The sequence below is a fragment of the Strongylocentrotus purpuratus genome, unplaced genomic scaffold (assembly GCF_000002235.5).
Source record: "Strongylocentrotus purpuratus isolate Spur 01 unplaced genomic scaffold, Spur_5.0 spur5_scaffold_14, whole genome shotgun sequence".
Classification (NCBI taxonomy): domain Eukaryota; kingdom Metazoa; phylum Echinodermata; class Echinoidea; order Camarodonta; family Strongylocentrotidae; genus Strongylocentrotus; species Strongylocentrotus purpuratus.
The window spans coordinates 7,244,051-7,262,520 of record NW_022145599.1 but is presented as its reverse complement, the minus strand read 5'-3'; the positions used below and the strand labels follow the sequence as shown (position 1 = coordinate 7,262,520).

General features: G+C 38.4%; 1 protein-coding gene across 2 annotated transcripts; it reads right to left on the bottom strand.

Moving 5' to 3' along the window:
* Window positions 1-7,505: 7,505 nt before the first annotated feature.
* Window positions 7,506-18,258, bottom strand: LOC762897 (deleted in malignant brain tumors 1 protein-like). Of its 2 annotated transcripts, XM_030984084.1 has the most exons (9): window positions 17,650-18,258; window positions 16,289-16,516; window positions 15,383-15,484; window positions 13,068-13,142; window positions 12,790-12,864; window positions 10,972-11,295; window positions 9,526-9,852; window positions 8,561-8,884; window positions 7,506-7,903 (listed from the first exon to the last, which is right to left on the bottom strand). In XM_030984084.1, the coding sequence occupies exons 2-9, from the start codon at window positions 16,440-16,442 to the stop codon at window positions 7,578-7,580; spliced, it is 1,707 nt and encodes a 568-aa protein (XP_030839944.1). In that variant the 5' UTR covers window positions 16,443-16,516; window positions 17,650-18,258; the 3' UTR covers window positions 7,506-7,577. The 2 variants fall into 2 exon arrangements, with proteins under 2 accessions (XP_030839944.1, XP_030839945.1); XM_030984085.1 differs by lacking the exon at window positions 13,068-13,142.
* Window positions 18,259-18,470: the final 212 nt, after the last annotated feature.

Here is an 18,470-nt window from a genome sequence, read left to right as displayed (position 1 = left end):
TATTCATACAATCAAAATCATATCGAGGAACTATGATAACAATAATAGAATTGTTTATCAATTTGTCTGAACTTAAAGGTAAAGACCAGTTATGATCATGCGATTGCATTGTGAAAGAAACGTTGTGGAATCGATCATAAAAGGTTGATCATCTAGCATCTAGCATCTGCAAGGTTCTGGAATCATCAAAATGATAAGAAATTTGGCCCATTCTTCGTAAGTTACAAGCACTATACACAGAAAGATGTATATGGGACTACCCTATATCTCTCACAGACCATGAGAGAAACAAATTTACCAAATATATGAATTAGTAGGCGGTTTCCCGGCAAATTTTTTATCATCATGTATTAGTCAAAACATATTCTTTCACATGATTGGTAATGAGAGCTTCCATTTCATTTTTTGAAATTGGGGCGTTTCCAATACTGGTCTTTACCTTTAAGCACAAGTTATGTTGATGTCTAAATGTACCTCTACTACAAATATATTTGTTTAGAAACTATCAACCAAAGTACCAACATTTCCACCCCAACATACCAGTGAAAACTTAAATATTACCCTTTCCTCCCACGTGGGACCCTAACCCGCACTAGATCGGAAGAAAACACACGATTCTTATCCACAAACTGATGAAATAAATCCTCATGAAATATTCGTTTCCCGGGAAAGACTGACATAAAGTTTATATTTCAGTCTCATCTTTCGTCACACTGATTTTCAGACAATTGCCAAAATTGGGGTAAGAGGACATTTTTTTTTTTCTTTCTGGTCTCGAAATTTGAAAATTTGACATTTTGTTCCGTTGGGGGGGGGGGGGGGGGGGGGGGGGGGTAAGGTCACCTTTTTTAGGTCAGCCATTGGCATATATATATATTTTTTTAATATTATTTTTTATCACAAAAAAAACAAAAATTAAAGAAAAAATCAAAAGGGGGGGGGGGGTTTCACAAAAATCATACACAAAACATACACATAAAAAAAACTCAAGGGGGGATTTAACCCCAACCCCCCCCCCCCCCCTGCGTACGCGCCTGTAACCGACTGTGATAGACGTTGATAATAGAACCGTCTCGTCTTTCCCATTTTGAAACAAATAATGAACAAAAACATATCTTTAACATTTTGTTTATCAAGCCCCCGGCTAATAAAGAGTTGATATCAATCGCAACTTAATTGCTATTGACATAAATTGCATGTACATTAGAGATAGGAGACTGCAAACTTGCAATATTATCGATTGGAGGACTTGTGATTGATTTGGATCTATCGCAAAAAATTCGCAACTCTTTAAAATACGGGACCCCAAAGTGAAATCTGAGACTAATATTTCACTGCAAAACATTTTTCTCATATTATTTCCTTTTGCTGTGATATTTTATGCAATGAATGTAGAAATGATTTATGAGTGTGTCCTTGGACAAAAGTTGCTGGAAGGCGCCATATTGTCCGCCATATTCATACACTCTTCCCGGTTGTCATGGAAACGCTTGGCATTTAACCGCGATGTCGATTGTCGTAGCTATTATATTTTCTCCACCAATGTTTTAGACTGTTTTTGGATGAATACTTAATGTTTCAAACATGTTGATGATAGTGGTGATGATGATATTGATGATAATCATGATAATGGTGGTGATGATAGTGATGATGGTGGTGGTGGTGGTGGTGATCATGGTGATAGTGATGATGATAATGATGATGGCCGGGGTGGTGGTGACCATGGTGATGGTGGTGATAAAATGATGATGATGGTGGTGGTGGTGACCATGGTGATAGTGGTGATGATAATGATCATGGTGGTGGTGGTGGTGATCATGGTGATAGTGATGATGATAATGATGATGGCGGTGGGGGTGGTGACCATGGTGGTGGTGGTGATGATAATGATGATGATGCTGGTGGTGGTGATGATAATGATGATGATGGTGGTGGTGGTGATCATTGTGATAGTGATGATGATAATGATGATGGCGGGGGTGGTGGTGACCATGGTGATGGTGGTGATGATAATGATGATGGTGGTGGTGGTGGTGGTGATGATAATAATGGTGGTGGTGGTGGTGATGATTTTGGTAATGAGAATAGTGATGATGGAGATGAAGATAAAGATGATGACAATGGTGAGGTGGCGATGGGTCATTTTGGGAAACGCTCACATAGATATCGATCGTCGGTCTTATCTCTAAATTGTCGGCCTAGGATATTGGTCAAGCGATGGTGACCATATTTTTGCGACAGATGATAACGAAATTCATTTTTATGGCTATCTTGGCCAAAACTCTCAGTGGGATACACCGATGACAATTGACAAATCTTTGTCATTAAGAGTGTAACCCACAATATGCATGTCTCGTTTGTTTATAAGAGAAATTAATATCATGTCTACTGTCAAGGACTCGAGGTCATTTTGATGAATGCCTCTGTGGCTCGATTTTACAGACGCAAAAACTTATGATCATCCATCTTTGTAAGCACCAGTCCTAAATTTCCCACAATTTAACATTGAGTGATCTTAGTCCCATCCCATGTTTCTGGGTTGGGTGACGAGTACAAAATCTTTGGGGTCCTAAACATTTGACCTGTCTGTTTGCCCACGTCTTAAAATAGGAAGTTTGTCGTTCTATGGGGAATTTTGTAGATATTTTATTACATGTCAAGAATATTCTTACATCGTGAGGTAGTATGGGGTAGAGGTAGGGTGATGGTGGGGTAGGGGTAGGGTGGAAGTAGAGGTAGTGGTAGGGTGATGGTAGATGTATGGGTAGAGGTAGAGGTAGGGCGGTGGTAGAGGTAGAGATATGGTAGTGATAGAGGTAGAGGTAGGGCGGTGGAAGAAGTAGAGGTAGGGTGGTGATAGAGGTAGGATGGTGGTAGAGGTAGAGGTAGGGTGGTGGCAGTATAGGTAGAGGTAGGGTGGTGGTAGATGTAGGGGTAGATGTAGGGTAGTGATCAGGCGCGTACGCAGGATTTTTTCAAGGGGGGGGGGTTTAACATTTATAAATCGGGCCGAAAATTTCGCAACGACTCAGTCAGCCGCTGAATTAGCGGGGGAGGGGGGGGGGGGGGGGGTAAGAGGTCACTTTTTTTTTTTTTAGTCCCAGAAAAAAATCGCAACGACTCAGCCGACCGCTGAATAAGCGGGGGGGGGGGGGGGGGTAAGAGGACACCAAGGGGGGGGGGGTTTAACCCCCCAACCCCCCCCCCCCTGTGTACGCGCCTGGTAGTGATAGAGGTAGTGGTAGGGTGGTGGAAGTGGTAGGGTGGTAGCAATAGAGGTAGAGGTAGGGTGGCGGTAAAGGTAGAGTTAGAAGTAGAGGTAGGGTGGTGGTACAGGTAGAGGTAGTGTAGTGATAGAGGTAGAGGTAGGGCGATGGAAGAAGTAGAGATAGAAGTAGAGGTAGGGTGGTGGTAGAGGTAGAGGTAGGGCGGTAGCAATGTAGTTAGAGGATGGGTGGTGGTATTACAAGGTAGAGGTCTGAATTCTTCCTCCAATTTAAATTGATTTTTTAAATTGTCATGAACTCGAAAACTCGCGCAATTTATATTCACTAATGCACTCCTAAACATGAATTATGTATATAATACTCTAACTTGATTAAAAATCAAAATGTTAGGCCTATTATTATATTATTTCCATGTACTTTATCCAAGTCTTTATTCGAGTTACGCCTACCAAAATCCCTCACAGCATCCATATCTTATCTCTCTGGTTCTCTCTCCCCTCTCTCTGTATCATTGTCTCTGTCTATCTTTCCCTCTTTCTCTCTGCCTTCTCTCTTTCTGCTTGTCTCCCCCTCTTTCTATTAGGTCTGTCTCTATGTCTCTCTAACTCTTCCACCTGCGAATCCCTTCCTCCCTCCCATCTTCATACTCTCAAACCTTCACTCTTGGTCTTTTATTCTTCATCTACATAATTATCATTCAATATCTTGTCGTATTTTATTTAACCTTTTCTCTTTTTCAATACTCGTGGTCTTCTTCTTTTCCTTCTTTTTTTTAAATTTTTCTTCTTCTTCCTCTCGCGGGTCTTCCTGTTTTTGGAGGCCATTTTCTTCTTCTTTTTTTTTCTCAGTTTGATTGCATGTATATTTATGAATTAAAAATGTAATATATATTAGCTTGCACTCGAATCGTGCTTCATCATTGTCATGTTATTATTGTTTTTTAAATGAAAAAGTGACGTCGTCAACCATGGAGGCCATTTTCCCCTACTTTTTCCTCTTTTCTCAGTCCAATAGCATGTCTCTTCATAAATGAAAAATGTGATATTTAATATAAGTATTAGCTCGCACTTGAATCGAGCTTCATCATTACCGTGTTATTATTATTCTTAAATGATAAAGTGACGTCGTCAACTATGGAGGCCATTTTCTTTTTACTTTTTTCTCTCTTTTGTTGTTGTTGCATTTTAGCATTGCATATCGGCCTCGATTGGCTGAAGTTGCTTTTGAATAATTGATACACATCACTTTGCTAACATGGTTATTTGCTTGCACTTTCCCAACACTGCATTCATCAGTTTATGATCCCCAACTTATCCTAATCATAGTATAAATAAATTCGGTTTTCAACAATTATACTAATGGAGGTGTTCATGCCCTGTATTATTGAATAGATAATTTGGATGATATGTGTATGTCATGCACGATGCATTGCACTTTTGGTCTCCATGAGGATCATTCTTCTCATCTCATTTCTATTTGTTACCAACACCGAGAAAAAATGGTTTCATTTTGGCAGGTTTGAAGTTCAGTGAAAAACGAAATTGAATCATATTATATTATTATAATGGAGGCATTTGAAATATTATAAAAAAAACTATACTCTGACGGATAAACAGTATTTAGAGTTGCAATGTTTGCCTAAATAAATTATGTAACAGAATGAAACCCCGAATATAATCTCGATAATCAGAATACATTTGTGAGCGTTAACCAAACTGGCTCTATCACTATTTTGTATTTATTCAGGGCGTATTTTCTGTGTCTACATTTTGAATGTTTCTTCACAGAAAAACATTAAAAGTTCTTTAAATGTATTATGATAAAACCATGAACTTATGAATGTACAAAACAAACTACTCTTTGGAAATCGTTACTCTTTGCCAACCTTCTTCCAACCGCATATATCATTATTTGGTTTCAAAACATACATATAATGCACAATCATAACAATGGATTCTCTTTTTAGGTGTAACACATACTGTAAAAACAGCTTAATTTTAATAATGTCACAGCAACCAACAGCACAGAAGGAATAAGAGTAAAAGAAAACGTTTGGCAACGAAATGCTAATGTTTTTGGATTAGAAGAGTCATATTTCTAAATGAAATGTAGTCTCGACCGATGCTGAGCACACCGAGGCCTATATCATCCCTACGAAAGCACTATAACATATCCTATATGTACTATCAGAATATTAGGAATCCATTCCTTTTCATTATAATTAAATAAATATTCCAAATACAGATTCATATTTTGCACTCTAAAAGATGCATACAGATATATTTATATATATATATTTAAACGAATTCCACTCAAAATATTAATCAAACTGATGAAGGTATATTGATGTTCACACATTTGACTATATCAGAAGATTAGATCTTCGTCATTATCAGTAACACATATAAACAACAAATTTGAAGGAAATAAGTTATCAATATACTGAAATATATATGTACAAGTAGTGTATATGATTAACAAACAATTGATAGTGATTTTTATACAAGTGTCTCTAATCGGTTTACCGATAGGTAAATATTTCGACAATTCGAGTAACACTTCTGCATTTTCAAACTGCAGACTGCATTCAGATTTCGTACATAATGATATTGGGCTATAATAATGTTTCATGCTTTTTGTGGCCAAGATATGAAAATCTTAGTTATGATTTTGGAAATTTTGATATCAAGTATTCGAACAAGCATGTTAATAACTTATCACTTCAGTTTATATCATGCATACAGACTTGTTACTGACACTGTCTGAAAATTGCGGCATTGTTTACATGGCTCCATTAATTTAATATTGGAAAGCTAAACAGAATAAGCAAAACCTCAACAAGACATAACATGAACAAGACAGAACGTATCACGTGCATCGTTCCTCTAAAGCAACCCCTAAAACTTCAGCATTAGCCTCCATTCTAGAAATGTGACTTTCAAGCATTCTTCCTTTAAGATGAGTACACATTAACATAAGTGTATCTACAGCGGGGCAGCTAGTGCTGGTATATAGAAAGTGGTGGAGAGCGAGAGATTTTAAAAGTCCGAAATAAAATATTCTACAAGCAACATTTACAACGCAATTTTTCTTAAATTTGTATACTTTGTATAATAATAGTTATAATAATAATAATAGCTCGTCCTTATATAGCAGGCCCTCTCAATCCACTTTACAGATATATATATTTTGAATAAATGAACTTGATATATATTATTACCCCGGTCATCGAATTCATGCTTACCCGCACACAATGTATGCATATTCTCCACTCCCTGGGGAGCATTCCAGCCAGTCGCCATTTTACAAGCGCCACTTGCCAATCAAACCACATTAACTTTCGCATCCTACCGGGTACCCATTTAACACCTGGGTGGAGAGTGGCAAACGTAGATCAACGTATAGGCCTAGTTAAACCACCCCACCCCCCCCCCCCTCCACTATCATGAGGCGGAAAAAACCTCGGTGGGTTTTTTAATTTTTATGATGACGTAATGATGAAGTGTAATACATTTGTGTATCTTATAACACACAGCTTAGTGAATACGCGCAGGGCATTCGTTGCCATTTTCTCCCCCCCCCCCCCCACACACACACAAAAGCGCTCCTTTGCTTCCTTTTTCTTTTTCCATTTCCATGCATTTCTAGTCTTTATCCCTGTTCTGTTGTTCTCGCGCATCTATCCCTCTTTTTTTTCTTTCTCTGACGTTCTTTTTATTTTATTTTTATTTTTTTTCTCGCAGACTTATCCTCTTTGTTTTTTTAACTTAGCAACTGTAAAGCCCCATTTTTTAAATTTTGTAGTTCGCAGGTTTGGCATGAATTTGTTATTAATTGGTGAGGGCTTCAAAACCAGAAATTCGAATATTTTGTTTCACGTAAGTTGGTTTCATCATCACCCGTCACATATATTTCCAGTTATTTTAAAGTACTGCAGTATCTTCAACACTTCTCTCTGAATAGCCATGACCTGCCCTAAAGATTGAATATTTGAATTAACCTAATATCGATTACAAAAAGGTTTAACTGGAATATGCGTATCCGTTCAAGAAGAATTTTTCAATAAAGATATCAGAATCTCATGAAGATTTTTTTTTACAGACAATTGGAACAATACTAGTTCGCCTTTACAGTGGATCACAGGCACGTACGCAGAATGGGGTGGGGGTGTTTTGGGGCTTAAACCACCCCTCAACTTTTTACTTTAAAAAAAATCACTACTCCACAACAACAAAATGCTGCTCACTACCCCCCCCCCCCCCCCCCACTGAGCAAAATCGGCGCGATTTCCAAATTTTCAAACACCCTCCATGAAAAAATCCTGCGTACGCCACCGGTGGATCATATAACTCAGATCAAGCAGTAAACTCCAGCATCTCGAGAATGATCGCAGTTGTGGCAGCCCCATCCGGCATTACTGCAATCAGTCAACCTGGCTTCATTTCCCGAACAGTAGAAATAATATATCGGGCCAGATCCTCGTCCGTATGCAGCACCATACCTTGCTACACCAACATTGCCTGAGTATCCAAGCTGTCGACAAACTACCCTCGCGCCACGGTCATCCAATCCGCCATCACAGACTGTCCCCCATTGACCTTCATGGAAGCTGATCTCAACCCTGCCTTCATCTGAACTATTACCGTCAACCAGCCGGATTTCTAGCTCTATTTCATCTTTCAAAATAATAAATGAAGGTATAAATGCTGGTTACTCCTTAATATGAGACTGTCCTAAAATAGACACCCCATTTAACCCGTAAGATTTGACCCCTTATTGCCAAAAAGGTTATAAGCTCGACCGTACTCGTTGAGATTAGCCCCGCGAGAGTCCCCCCCCCCCCCCCCACCTAAAAAAAACACACCAAAGCTGGATCGACTTCATGCCACGTACCTCAATCACCCAACTATGTCAGTAGAAATTAATGAGACTGAACTTTACTAAACACACACGCAAACAAAAAACAGACACAATTTTCTTCTGTATGGCATGTCAGATGCCCCCTAGAAACTGGTATCAATATTTTCTTTTAAGTCCCAAGGATCACAATTTGTCATGAGATAAGTTGCGACTATACATTAATACAAAAACATGAGAACTGAAAATTAAATCACGACTTGCTGCCATAGTGAGTGATTAAGTCAAATAAGAAATTCCAATGAAGATATTTGGAGCTCTCTGCATCAGTTTGGAAGATATTTACAAATAATATTGGAATAATAAGTTCGCCTATATATACATTGGAAACATGTACATGTATGTATAAACGGATGTTCTGAATTTGTATCTACAAGAAAAGGCGCTGTAAATAAGTATGAGTGCTCTCAACCTACCTCCGCAGTAAACTCCAGCATCTTCAGCATGAGAGCAGGCGTGGTTGATCCATCCGCTATTACTACATTCAGTCAACCTGGCTTCAGATCCCGAACAGCCGACATCAGCAAGGTATATCGGGCCAGAACCTCGTCCGTATGTACCACAATGCCAGGCTACACCAACATTGCGTGAGTATCCAAACTGTCGACAAACTACCCTCGCATCAGAGTCATCCCAACCGTCATCACAGACTGTCCCCCATTGACCTTCATGGAAGATCTCAACCCTGCCTTGATATGAACCGTTACCGTCAACCAGCCGGATTTGTCCCTCCATTTCATCTTTCAAAAGTAAATAAAAACGAAGGAATAAGACCTCTATTATGAGGCTGTCCCGAAAGAGTCACCCCATTTTACCCGTAAGATTTTACCCCTTCATGCCACAAAGGTTATAAGCTCGACCGTAGTCGTCGGGTTAAACCCCCAGAGTTCCCCAAAGAAACCCAAAAGCCAGAGCGACTTCATGCCATGTACCTCAATCTAAAATCTTTGCCAGGAGAAAGTAATGAGACTGAACAATTCTTAACACGCACTCACAAACAGAAAAAGACACAATTTTCTTTGGTATGGGATGTCTGATGCCCCTAAAACCCTGTATCAATATGTCTTTTTAGGCCCAAGGACCACATTTTGTCATGAGAAAAGTTGCGACTACATTACAAAAACATAAGAACTGAAAAATAAATCACACTTTGCTGCCCCCAAGTGCTATGGTTTAGGTCTAGAAAGAGTGTGCGATTAAGTCGGAGAAGAATTTTCCATGAAGATATTTGGAGCTCTCTGCATCAGTGTTGAAGACATTTACACAAAATATTGGAATAATAAGTTCGCCTATACATTGGAAAAATGTACATGTACAAACTGGGGTTCTTTGTATCTACAAGAAAAGGCGTTGCAAATAAGTATGAGTGCTCGCAACCTACCTCCACAGTAAACTCCAGCATCTTTAAAATGATCGCAGTTGTGGTTGCCCCATCCGCGATTACTGCAATCAGTCAACCTCGATTCATTTCCAGAACAGTCGATATCATCAAGGTATATCGGTTCAGATCCTCGTCCGTATGCAGCACCAGACCTGGCTACCCCAACATTGCCTGAGTATCCAAGTTGTCGACAAACTACCCTCGCATCAGAGTCATCCCAACCGTCATCACAGACTGTCCCCCATTGACCTTCATGGAAGCTGATCTCAACCCTGCCTTCATCTGAACTGTCACCGTCAACCAGCCGGATTTCTACCTGTATTTCATCTTTCAATATAAATGAAACGAAGGTATAACGCTGGTTACTATTTCATGTGAGACTGACCCAAAATATTCAGCCTATTTTGCCCGTAATATTTCACCCCTCATTGCCAAAAAAGTTATAAGCTCGACCGTAGTCGTCGGGTTAAGCCTCGAGAGTCCCCCAAACTAACCCCAAATCCGGATCTACTTCATGCCATGTACCTTAATCTAAAATCTTTGCCAGGAGAAAATAATGTTTGTTTGTTTGTTTTTATTTCCGTATAAAATCATCACAACATACAAATACATACATAAATGAGATATACGGCGGATAGCCCATTTCAGGTGTATTAACAAAATACGCCTGTTCTTCCATGGGGTCCGGATAAAAAAACTGTTACATACAAATCAGATATTTTATACAATCATAGGGAAATAAGAATTATATAAATTCAATATAACCATTTCATTAAACAAAACATAAACGATATAACTGAACATGTATGATATATTTTCGACTCTAATAAATTTAATTTACATTTAGAATTCATATTCAGTGGATTTTATAAGGGATACAGAACCGCACGAACCCTGAACAAATAAAGTAAAACGAAAGAGAGGTAAACAGATTATTGAGCACATTTCTAAGATATTGTGAAAAAAATTGTCAGATTGGATTTGAAATTTTGAATCGTACAAGCACTACGGGTATATAATGAGGCTATAAACATACTAAACACACTCAAATACAATTGTAAAAACGAAATAAATTTTCTTCAGTATGGGATGTCTGATGCTCCCTAAAACCCTGTATCAATTTTTCTTTTTAGGTCCAAAGACCACATTTTGTCATGTGAAAAGTTGGGACTACATTACGAAAAACATAAGAACTGAAAAATAGATCATGCTTTGTTGCCCCAAGTGCTCTGGTTTAAGTTTAGGTAGAGCGTGTGATCAATCGAAAAAGGAAGTTACCATGAAGATATTTGGAGCTCTCTGCATCAGTGTTGAAGACATTTACACAAAATATGGGAATAATAAGTTCGCCTATACATTGGAAAAATGTAAATGTATCAACAAATGGGGATGCCTTGTATCTACAAGAAAAGGCGCTGTAAATAAGTATGAGTGCTCTCAACCTACCTCCACAGTAAACTCCAGCATCTTCGGAATGATCGCAGTTGTGGTTGCCCCATCCGCCATTACTGCAATCAGTCAACCTGGCTTCATTTCCCGAACAGCGGACACTATCAAGGTATATCGGGCCAGATCCATGTCCGTATGTTGCACGACTCCTGGCTACACCAACATTGCCTGAGTATCCAAGTTGTCGACAAACTACCCTCGCATCAGAGTCATCCCAACCGTCATCACAGACTGTCCCCCATTGACCTTCATGGAAGATCTCAACCCTGCCTTGATCTGAGGTGTAACCGTCAACCAGCCGGATTTCTCCCTCAATGTCATCTTTCAAAATAAATAAAAAGAAGGAATAAGACCTCTATATAGTATGAGATGATACTGTCCCAAAATAGTCCCCCCATTTTACCCGTAAGGTTTAACCCCAAATTGTCAAAAAGGTTATAAGCTTGACCGTAGTCGTCCAGTTAGCCCCGAGAGTCCCCAAAAGGTAAGAGGACATAATTATTACCCCCTTTTTTGTTTGGTCCCAAAAATTTGAAAATTTCTCGGATCGACCTTTCGTTCCGTTGGGAGGGGGAGGGGGGGGGGTAAGGTCACCTTTTTTAGGTCACCTATTAGCATAATTATTTTTTAGTTTTTTGTTTTATTATTATTAAAAACAAATTATAATAACAAAAAACAAAGGGGGGGGGGGTTTCCTCCAAAATACACACATCAAAAACCCAAGGGGGGAGGGGGGTTAACCCCCAACCCCCCCCCCCTCCCCTGCGTACGCGCCTGACTCCCACATTCGACAAAGAATTGCTTTCTGAACTTATTTCCTTGTCAATTTTATTGTATTCTTATTATCTGTAATGTTACCCTTGAACATGTATTTAATATGTATTTCAAATTTCATAATTTGTTTTACTTTGTATATATATGTTTTGTAGGCTATATGTTTTTTTTTAACGAAAAGTGGAATAGATACTAATCGTACCAATAGGGTATATATATATATATATATATATATACATGTATGCATTTGAATATATATACATATATATTATGTCTGTGTGTATATCGACATGCATGAATTACCCACCTCAAAACTCAAATCATAAAGTGTTCGAACGTCAAAAATCTGTCTATTGTAGTAAATGTACATGCAGTGAGTGAACGATAGATATATTGAGAGAGAGAGAGAGAGGGGGGGGGGGGGAGAGAGAGAGAGAGAGAGAGAGAGAGAGTCTTGTGTTGTACTTAAGTCTCAAGAAGAAATATGATATATGCACCTAATAATACAACCTGGGTGCAAAATACATTTATATTCATATTCACCAAACTTTAGAAAATCTTACTGGACAAATCATCACATAATATTCAACATGAAATTGAATAGAGAGAGAGAGAGAGAGAGAGGGGGGGGGGGGGGGGAGAAAGAGAGAGAGTCTTGTGTTGTACTTAAGTCTCTAGAAGAAATATGATATATGCACCTAATAATACAACCTGGGTGCAAAATACATTTATATTCATATTCACCAAACTTTAAAAAATCTTACTGGACAAATCATCACATAATATCCAATATGAAATTGAATAGAGAGAGTGAGAGAGAGAGAGAGAGGGAGAGAGAGAGAGATAGGAGAGTGAGAGAGAGAGATGGAGAGAGACAGACAGAAAGAGAGAGAGAGAAGGTGAGAGAGAGACAGACAGAATGAGGAAAAGAGAGAGAGATAGGAGAGTGAGAGAGAAAGAGAGGAAGAGAGAGACAGAGAGAGGGGAGAGACAGACAGAGAGAATGGGGGGGGGGGAGGGGTGATACTGAAGTTTTCTTACGAGTAGTTGTGATATGATGTGAGGTGGTTGACCCCGCCGTAGGTAGAGTTGTGGTGTCTTGTGTAGTAGTTGATTCTGGATAATAAAAGATGATTATAAAACACATGATTATTTGATTCACAAATAGTTTCACAAAGCCGGTTCGGAAAATTGAATGAGAAACGGCAAAATAGAGAACTCTCGCTATTTAATAAAAATTTTGCTGGAAAAATCATCACATTTTATTTAAACCCTTGTTGTGAGTGCCGAGAACAAATTCTTTACTGAAGTTTTCTTACGAGTAGTTGTGGTAGGATGTGAGGTGGTGGATTCCGTCGTAGACATCGTTGTGGTGTCTTGTGTTGTATTTGATTCTGAAGAAGAAGTATGATAAAAAAACCTGATGATACTATCAGAGGGTAAATACATCTAAATTCATATTTACCCAAATTTAACAAATCTTACTGGACAAATCATCACATGATATTCAATTCCTAGCTTTTGACACATGAGCGGCTGCCGAGAACGAGAACAATAAGTTGATTCACGTCGTAGAATATTGTATAATGGGCACGAGAAGTCACGCGTGCAATTATGATGAAATTCATTGAAGTGTCGGCGGCGCCTGCCAGGTAGCTACCATGCCAACCATTTTTAACCTGGAAATATGTTCAAGAACCGGCACGCACCCGTCGATGATGCCGAGCTAAAAAAAATAAAGGGCTGATTTATTTAACACCAATTACAGGAGATTACTGAAATAAGAAATCAATACAAGATAATGGACACGCGAATTCACAAGTACATGTTGAAATGCATGGAGATGGCATGCCAGGTGGCTACCATGCCAACCATTTTTAACTTGGAGACACGTTCCTTCAACCCGGCACGCGCTCGTCGAGGATACCGAGCCTTTAGTAAAGGGCTGATTCATTTATACCCCCTTCACAGATAATTACCAGCTATTATCTTAGGGACGTTGCTCTTCGAACATTTTTTGTTTATGCATTTTTCCTACTATGTATTATTATTATATATTGTAACCAAGTTTTATTATCTGTAAACAGTTATTTTACATGGTGAATAAATAAAACAAACAAACAAACATACCCAGATTTTTCTTACGAGTCCTCAGGGATCGCCAACTCGTATTCAATCGCAAGCATCGTAAATTACCCGCTGGTGTCCGTGAATAACTCGTCACAACTCGCAATAACTCGCAGACACACATGTCAAAAATCTTCTTACGATTGTCCACGGATTGCTTTTTCCGTAATCCATAAGTACTGTAAACCGCTCGCACCAACACGTAACTATCCGTAAACTGCTCTCAAGAATCTGTAAATGACTCGTAACAGTTTTTTTTAACGATGTTTTTCCCTGTTAGTATACGATTCGTTTACGGATTATTTACGGATTATTACGAATGTTTACGTGTTGTTGACGATTTCATTCGGGTCGTGTTACGATGACTTTACGGATTGTTACAAGAATTATTACGAGCAGTTTTCGTGTACTTACGAGTACTTTACGAATAGATACGTATTTTTTTACGTATTCTAACGTATTTTCTATGATTTGGGGGAAGATATAAGATCTGCAAACTCGTGAGGACTCGTAAATACTCGTAATTAACTCGTAACTTTTCGTAACAATCCGTAAAAAGCTCGTAAAATGCCCGTAAGTTGATCGTAGTAATCCGTGACAACTCGTAACAAATCGTGGAATTCTTCCGTAAGTACATCGTAATATCTTGTTCTAATCCGTTATAAATCGTAAATAGCTCGTAAAACTCTTAAATCGGTCGTTAATGTGTTCAAATCTTAAGGATCCGTGATTTTGTGCGATCCTTTAGGACACGTAAGAAAAATCCGTGTATGTGAAGGGGGTTTTAAGACCAATTACAAGAAATTACTAAAACAAGAACTCACCACAATGATTAATGATAGGAGAGAGAGAAGAGAAGTGGGAAAATATGGATAAAATAGAACTCAAGAGAGAAAGAGAAAGGCAGAGATAAAGAGAGCGCGAGAGAGAGAAAGTGAGGGAGAATGAAAATATTGCGAAATATATAACGTAAGTGGTAAGGTGAGCATGCTGACTCAAAATGAATAAGAGAGAAAGCGACAGACAGAGATAGAGAAAGAAAGAAAGAGAAAGAAAGAGACAGAAAGTGAGAGGGAGAGAGAAAGAGAGAGAAAGAGAGAGAACGAGAGAGAGAGAGAGAGAGAGAGAGAGGGGGAGAGAGAGAGAGAGAAGGAGAAAGGGAGAGAATTGGATGACAAAAAAAAAGAGAAATGGGGTAAGAAAGATAACAAAAGCAAAAGCGAGAGAGAAAGGTGAAAGATAGAGAGAGAGAGAGAGAGAGAGAGTGTGTGTGTGTGTGTGGATGGCAAGGGGGCGAGAGGGGGAAAGGGGGTGGTGGCACGGAGACAGAAAGGAAGGGGGTCTGGTAATCGGTTGATTACGATGTACAGTCATGCTACCTTTCATTTTGACAAAGTTGATCATTTTGCTCGAATTCAGGTTACTAGCAAAAATAAGTTCTATAGATGATTTTATGTTTCGTCTAACCGACTTGTCAGATACTTATTGTTAATGTCTTTATTCTCACCTTTATTGCAACGTTTCCCTCGATTTCCGGCAGAGCAGTGGCATTTGTAGTTTTTCATAGTCTCCTCACACCAGCCGTTTCCACAGATATTTTTGCCACAATCTAGTAAAAAGAGGAGACAGGACAATACAAGTATAGAATACAATTACTTCTGCTACTCACTCATACCCTTGACGCATATAATACATCACTGTATTCTTTCAGGTAGGCTTACTGCTCCTAATCACTGGAAGAGGCTCATGGTGAAAAAGAGGAAGTCATGTAGTTACAGGTCAAACTTAAAGCCCCACTGCACTACTTGCAGCTACTTGCTCCCTCTATATATAAAACAATGCCTAAGCGATGCCCGTTGGTCCCCCATGATCCTCTTTTACTTATGTTAATTGAGAGTTGAGTTGATGAGATAGCCACCTGTCAGTGACCAGCAGGGTGGTTTAATCCCTCCTGGCCAAACTAGTGCAGACGGACTTTAAATCTACATACAATGACATATTCAAAAATAATAATAATAATTATATTAAAAAAAAATAATGAAAATAATAATAATAATGAGGATGATAATAATGATGATAATAACAATAGTGATAATGATAATACAAATAATAATGACAATACAAATAATAATATTGATAACAATGTCTATCCTGTAGCATCCCAATGAAGGTCCAAATCTCCTACTGCTATTACTTTATCCACGCTGCATTCCATTCTTTATATCAATATTAATCCGGTAACTTTGTCTCAGATCCAACTTTGTTGCCAATGTCTCAAAAATGGTCTCCAAGATATACATCGAATCTTATGACGCTTTTGGCAAGGATTTACACTTTTACATTTTCAAATTAATCGAACACTAGAAAAGATTATATGTTTAATCATGTTTATAGCAGGCAAAGAACGAATTACCAGGAAATCTGCACACTCTGTGTCCGTGTGGGATCCCCAGTTTACTCTTCCTTCTTGGACAAGCAGCTTCCGCAGATGTGTATGGGATGAGCTTTGGAATGGTCCGTACCATGCTGCCATTAGGATGCAGTTTCATCTTACATTCGTTGAACATTGGTAAGGTGTAGTTCAGCCGTAATCCGTCCGAACAACGAGTGCCCGTCTTTTCATTCGAAGAAACGAGAGAGGCTTTGAACGAGATACGAACCAGGAGATAATTTAAAGTAATAACTATAAATCTCTCGTGGTATTAACCAGCAACATTTCCGTGTAAATTCTAAACTTTATAGGCCTATGAGGATTGTATTGGGAATAGTGCATCAAACATTTTTTCAAATTTGGTACTCCGCCGTTCCTTTAATTTGTGTGCCAGAGTTGGTAAAAGAAAAAAAATCCTGACAAAAACTCAATATGTTAGGATAATCCGATTATTTTCGCATGTTTTAATGACCCGTCATTTCAATCATGATTTACAATCGTCGATAACCTTTAAGTTTGCTAATGAGTGCTTTTTGTATTTTTGCAGTTGGAAAAAAGTATGAAATTACAAAAGTTTGTGTTTGCTTGTTGAACTCATTATACATTCAACAATTGAAAAGAAATCATCGAAACGGACAGCGAACATTTGCTGATATATATTGATATTTCATGCGCTCTTTTATCTCAAAACCTGGGGAGGTTTCATGAAAATCGTAACTCGAACTTAACTCTAAGTTGGACTTAAAAATTATGGAGAGCCAGTTGTAGCCTTAAAATAAAGATATTCAAAAGCGAAGATTCAAGTATTTTAGATTTTTCATAAATTCCACATCAAGAAAATGAAGTCTCCTTGATAATAGAAAATAAGAATGATTTAAACATTATTTTTTTGCCTTTTAAAATATCTTTCACAAACTATTTTCATAGATGCTCGGCTTTCCATAATTGTTAAGTCCAACTTAGAGATAAGTTCAACTTAGTATCTTTGTGAAACACCCCCCCCCCCCTGGTCGACAGTTGCAGATATTAGCGCATAACTTTTCAGCGGCTTGGAGCATGGGGTCAAAGGAGAGCGGCTTGATTCAACTCCTTCTCTATCACCTCCCTGCTCATTTGTATGTTCTTTTTTGACATGTATTGAAAGCGCCAAATAAATGAATAAATATACAAAAAATAAGAACGACAACATTCTGATCAACAATGTCATTATCTATGTTTCATTGTGTTTATGTTGAATACCACTGCTACTGCTACTACTACTACTACTACAAATATAAATGTTATAATAATGATAATAATAATAAAGATGATAATAGATCATCGTTGACCAGAATCATACGTACCGAGGGATACACATGTCAGGAAAACAAGAATCACGCCTCGTATGAGATCTTTGTCCTGTACATGTGAATACAAGAAATGGAAAAGGCTTCATATTAGATGGTGATAGGCATGAAGTTCGATGATCAAAATGTTAAATAATACTGATGGGAAAGGGGAATATAAGAAGGGGCACTTCTCAAATTAAAATGGCACTTATTAGAAGGGGAAAGGCACTCAATATAACAAATTGAAGGGGGCACTTATCACACGTGAGAAAGGGCATTTTAGAAGTAAATAGGGGCCCTTTTCCTCAATCAAAAGGAGCATTTTTCAGCTGCTTGAAAAATTTGGGAGGGGGTTAGGGGAGCGCCATGTATTTCTTACTTCTGGGTATTGCAATAAGCTTGGTATTTGTATTCGTCATGTGGAATCATGGAATATGGCAAGGACAACGCGGGGCCGCGTTCGCGATCGATAGAAGATACCGTATGGGCTATTTATCGCTGCGTTCTCTCGTTTAGAAAGTTATATTACTTGTGGATGTGCCGTAGAGCTAATTCCTAATCATTGTTTCATTTTATATCTGTGTTGACAGACAGTGGATCTTACATGGGATACGTGTATATACTTATCCATTTACGATGCACTGTACGTATATCTGTATATACATGTATGGATATAGAACAAATAATTTAATTCAATTATTTATGTTTGTAATCAAATAAATAAAGGCGAGGACTCACCATTTTGACCGATGGAAAAGAAATCCCATATATTCGATGAAATCCAGTCGAGCAAAAGTTGATAGATTGTATTTTGTTCTTACGATGTTGTCTTTACA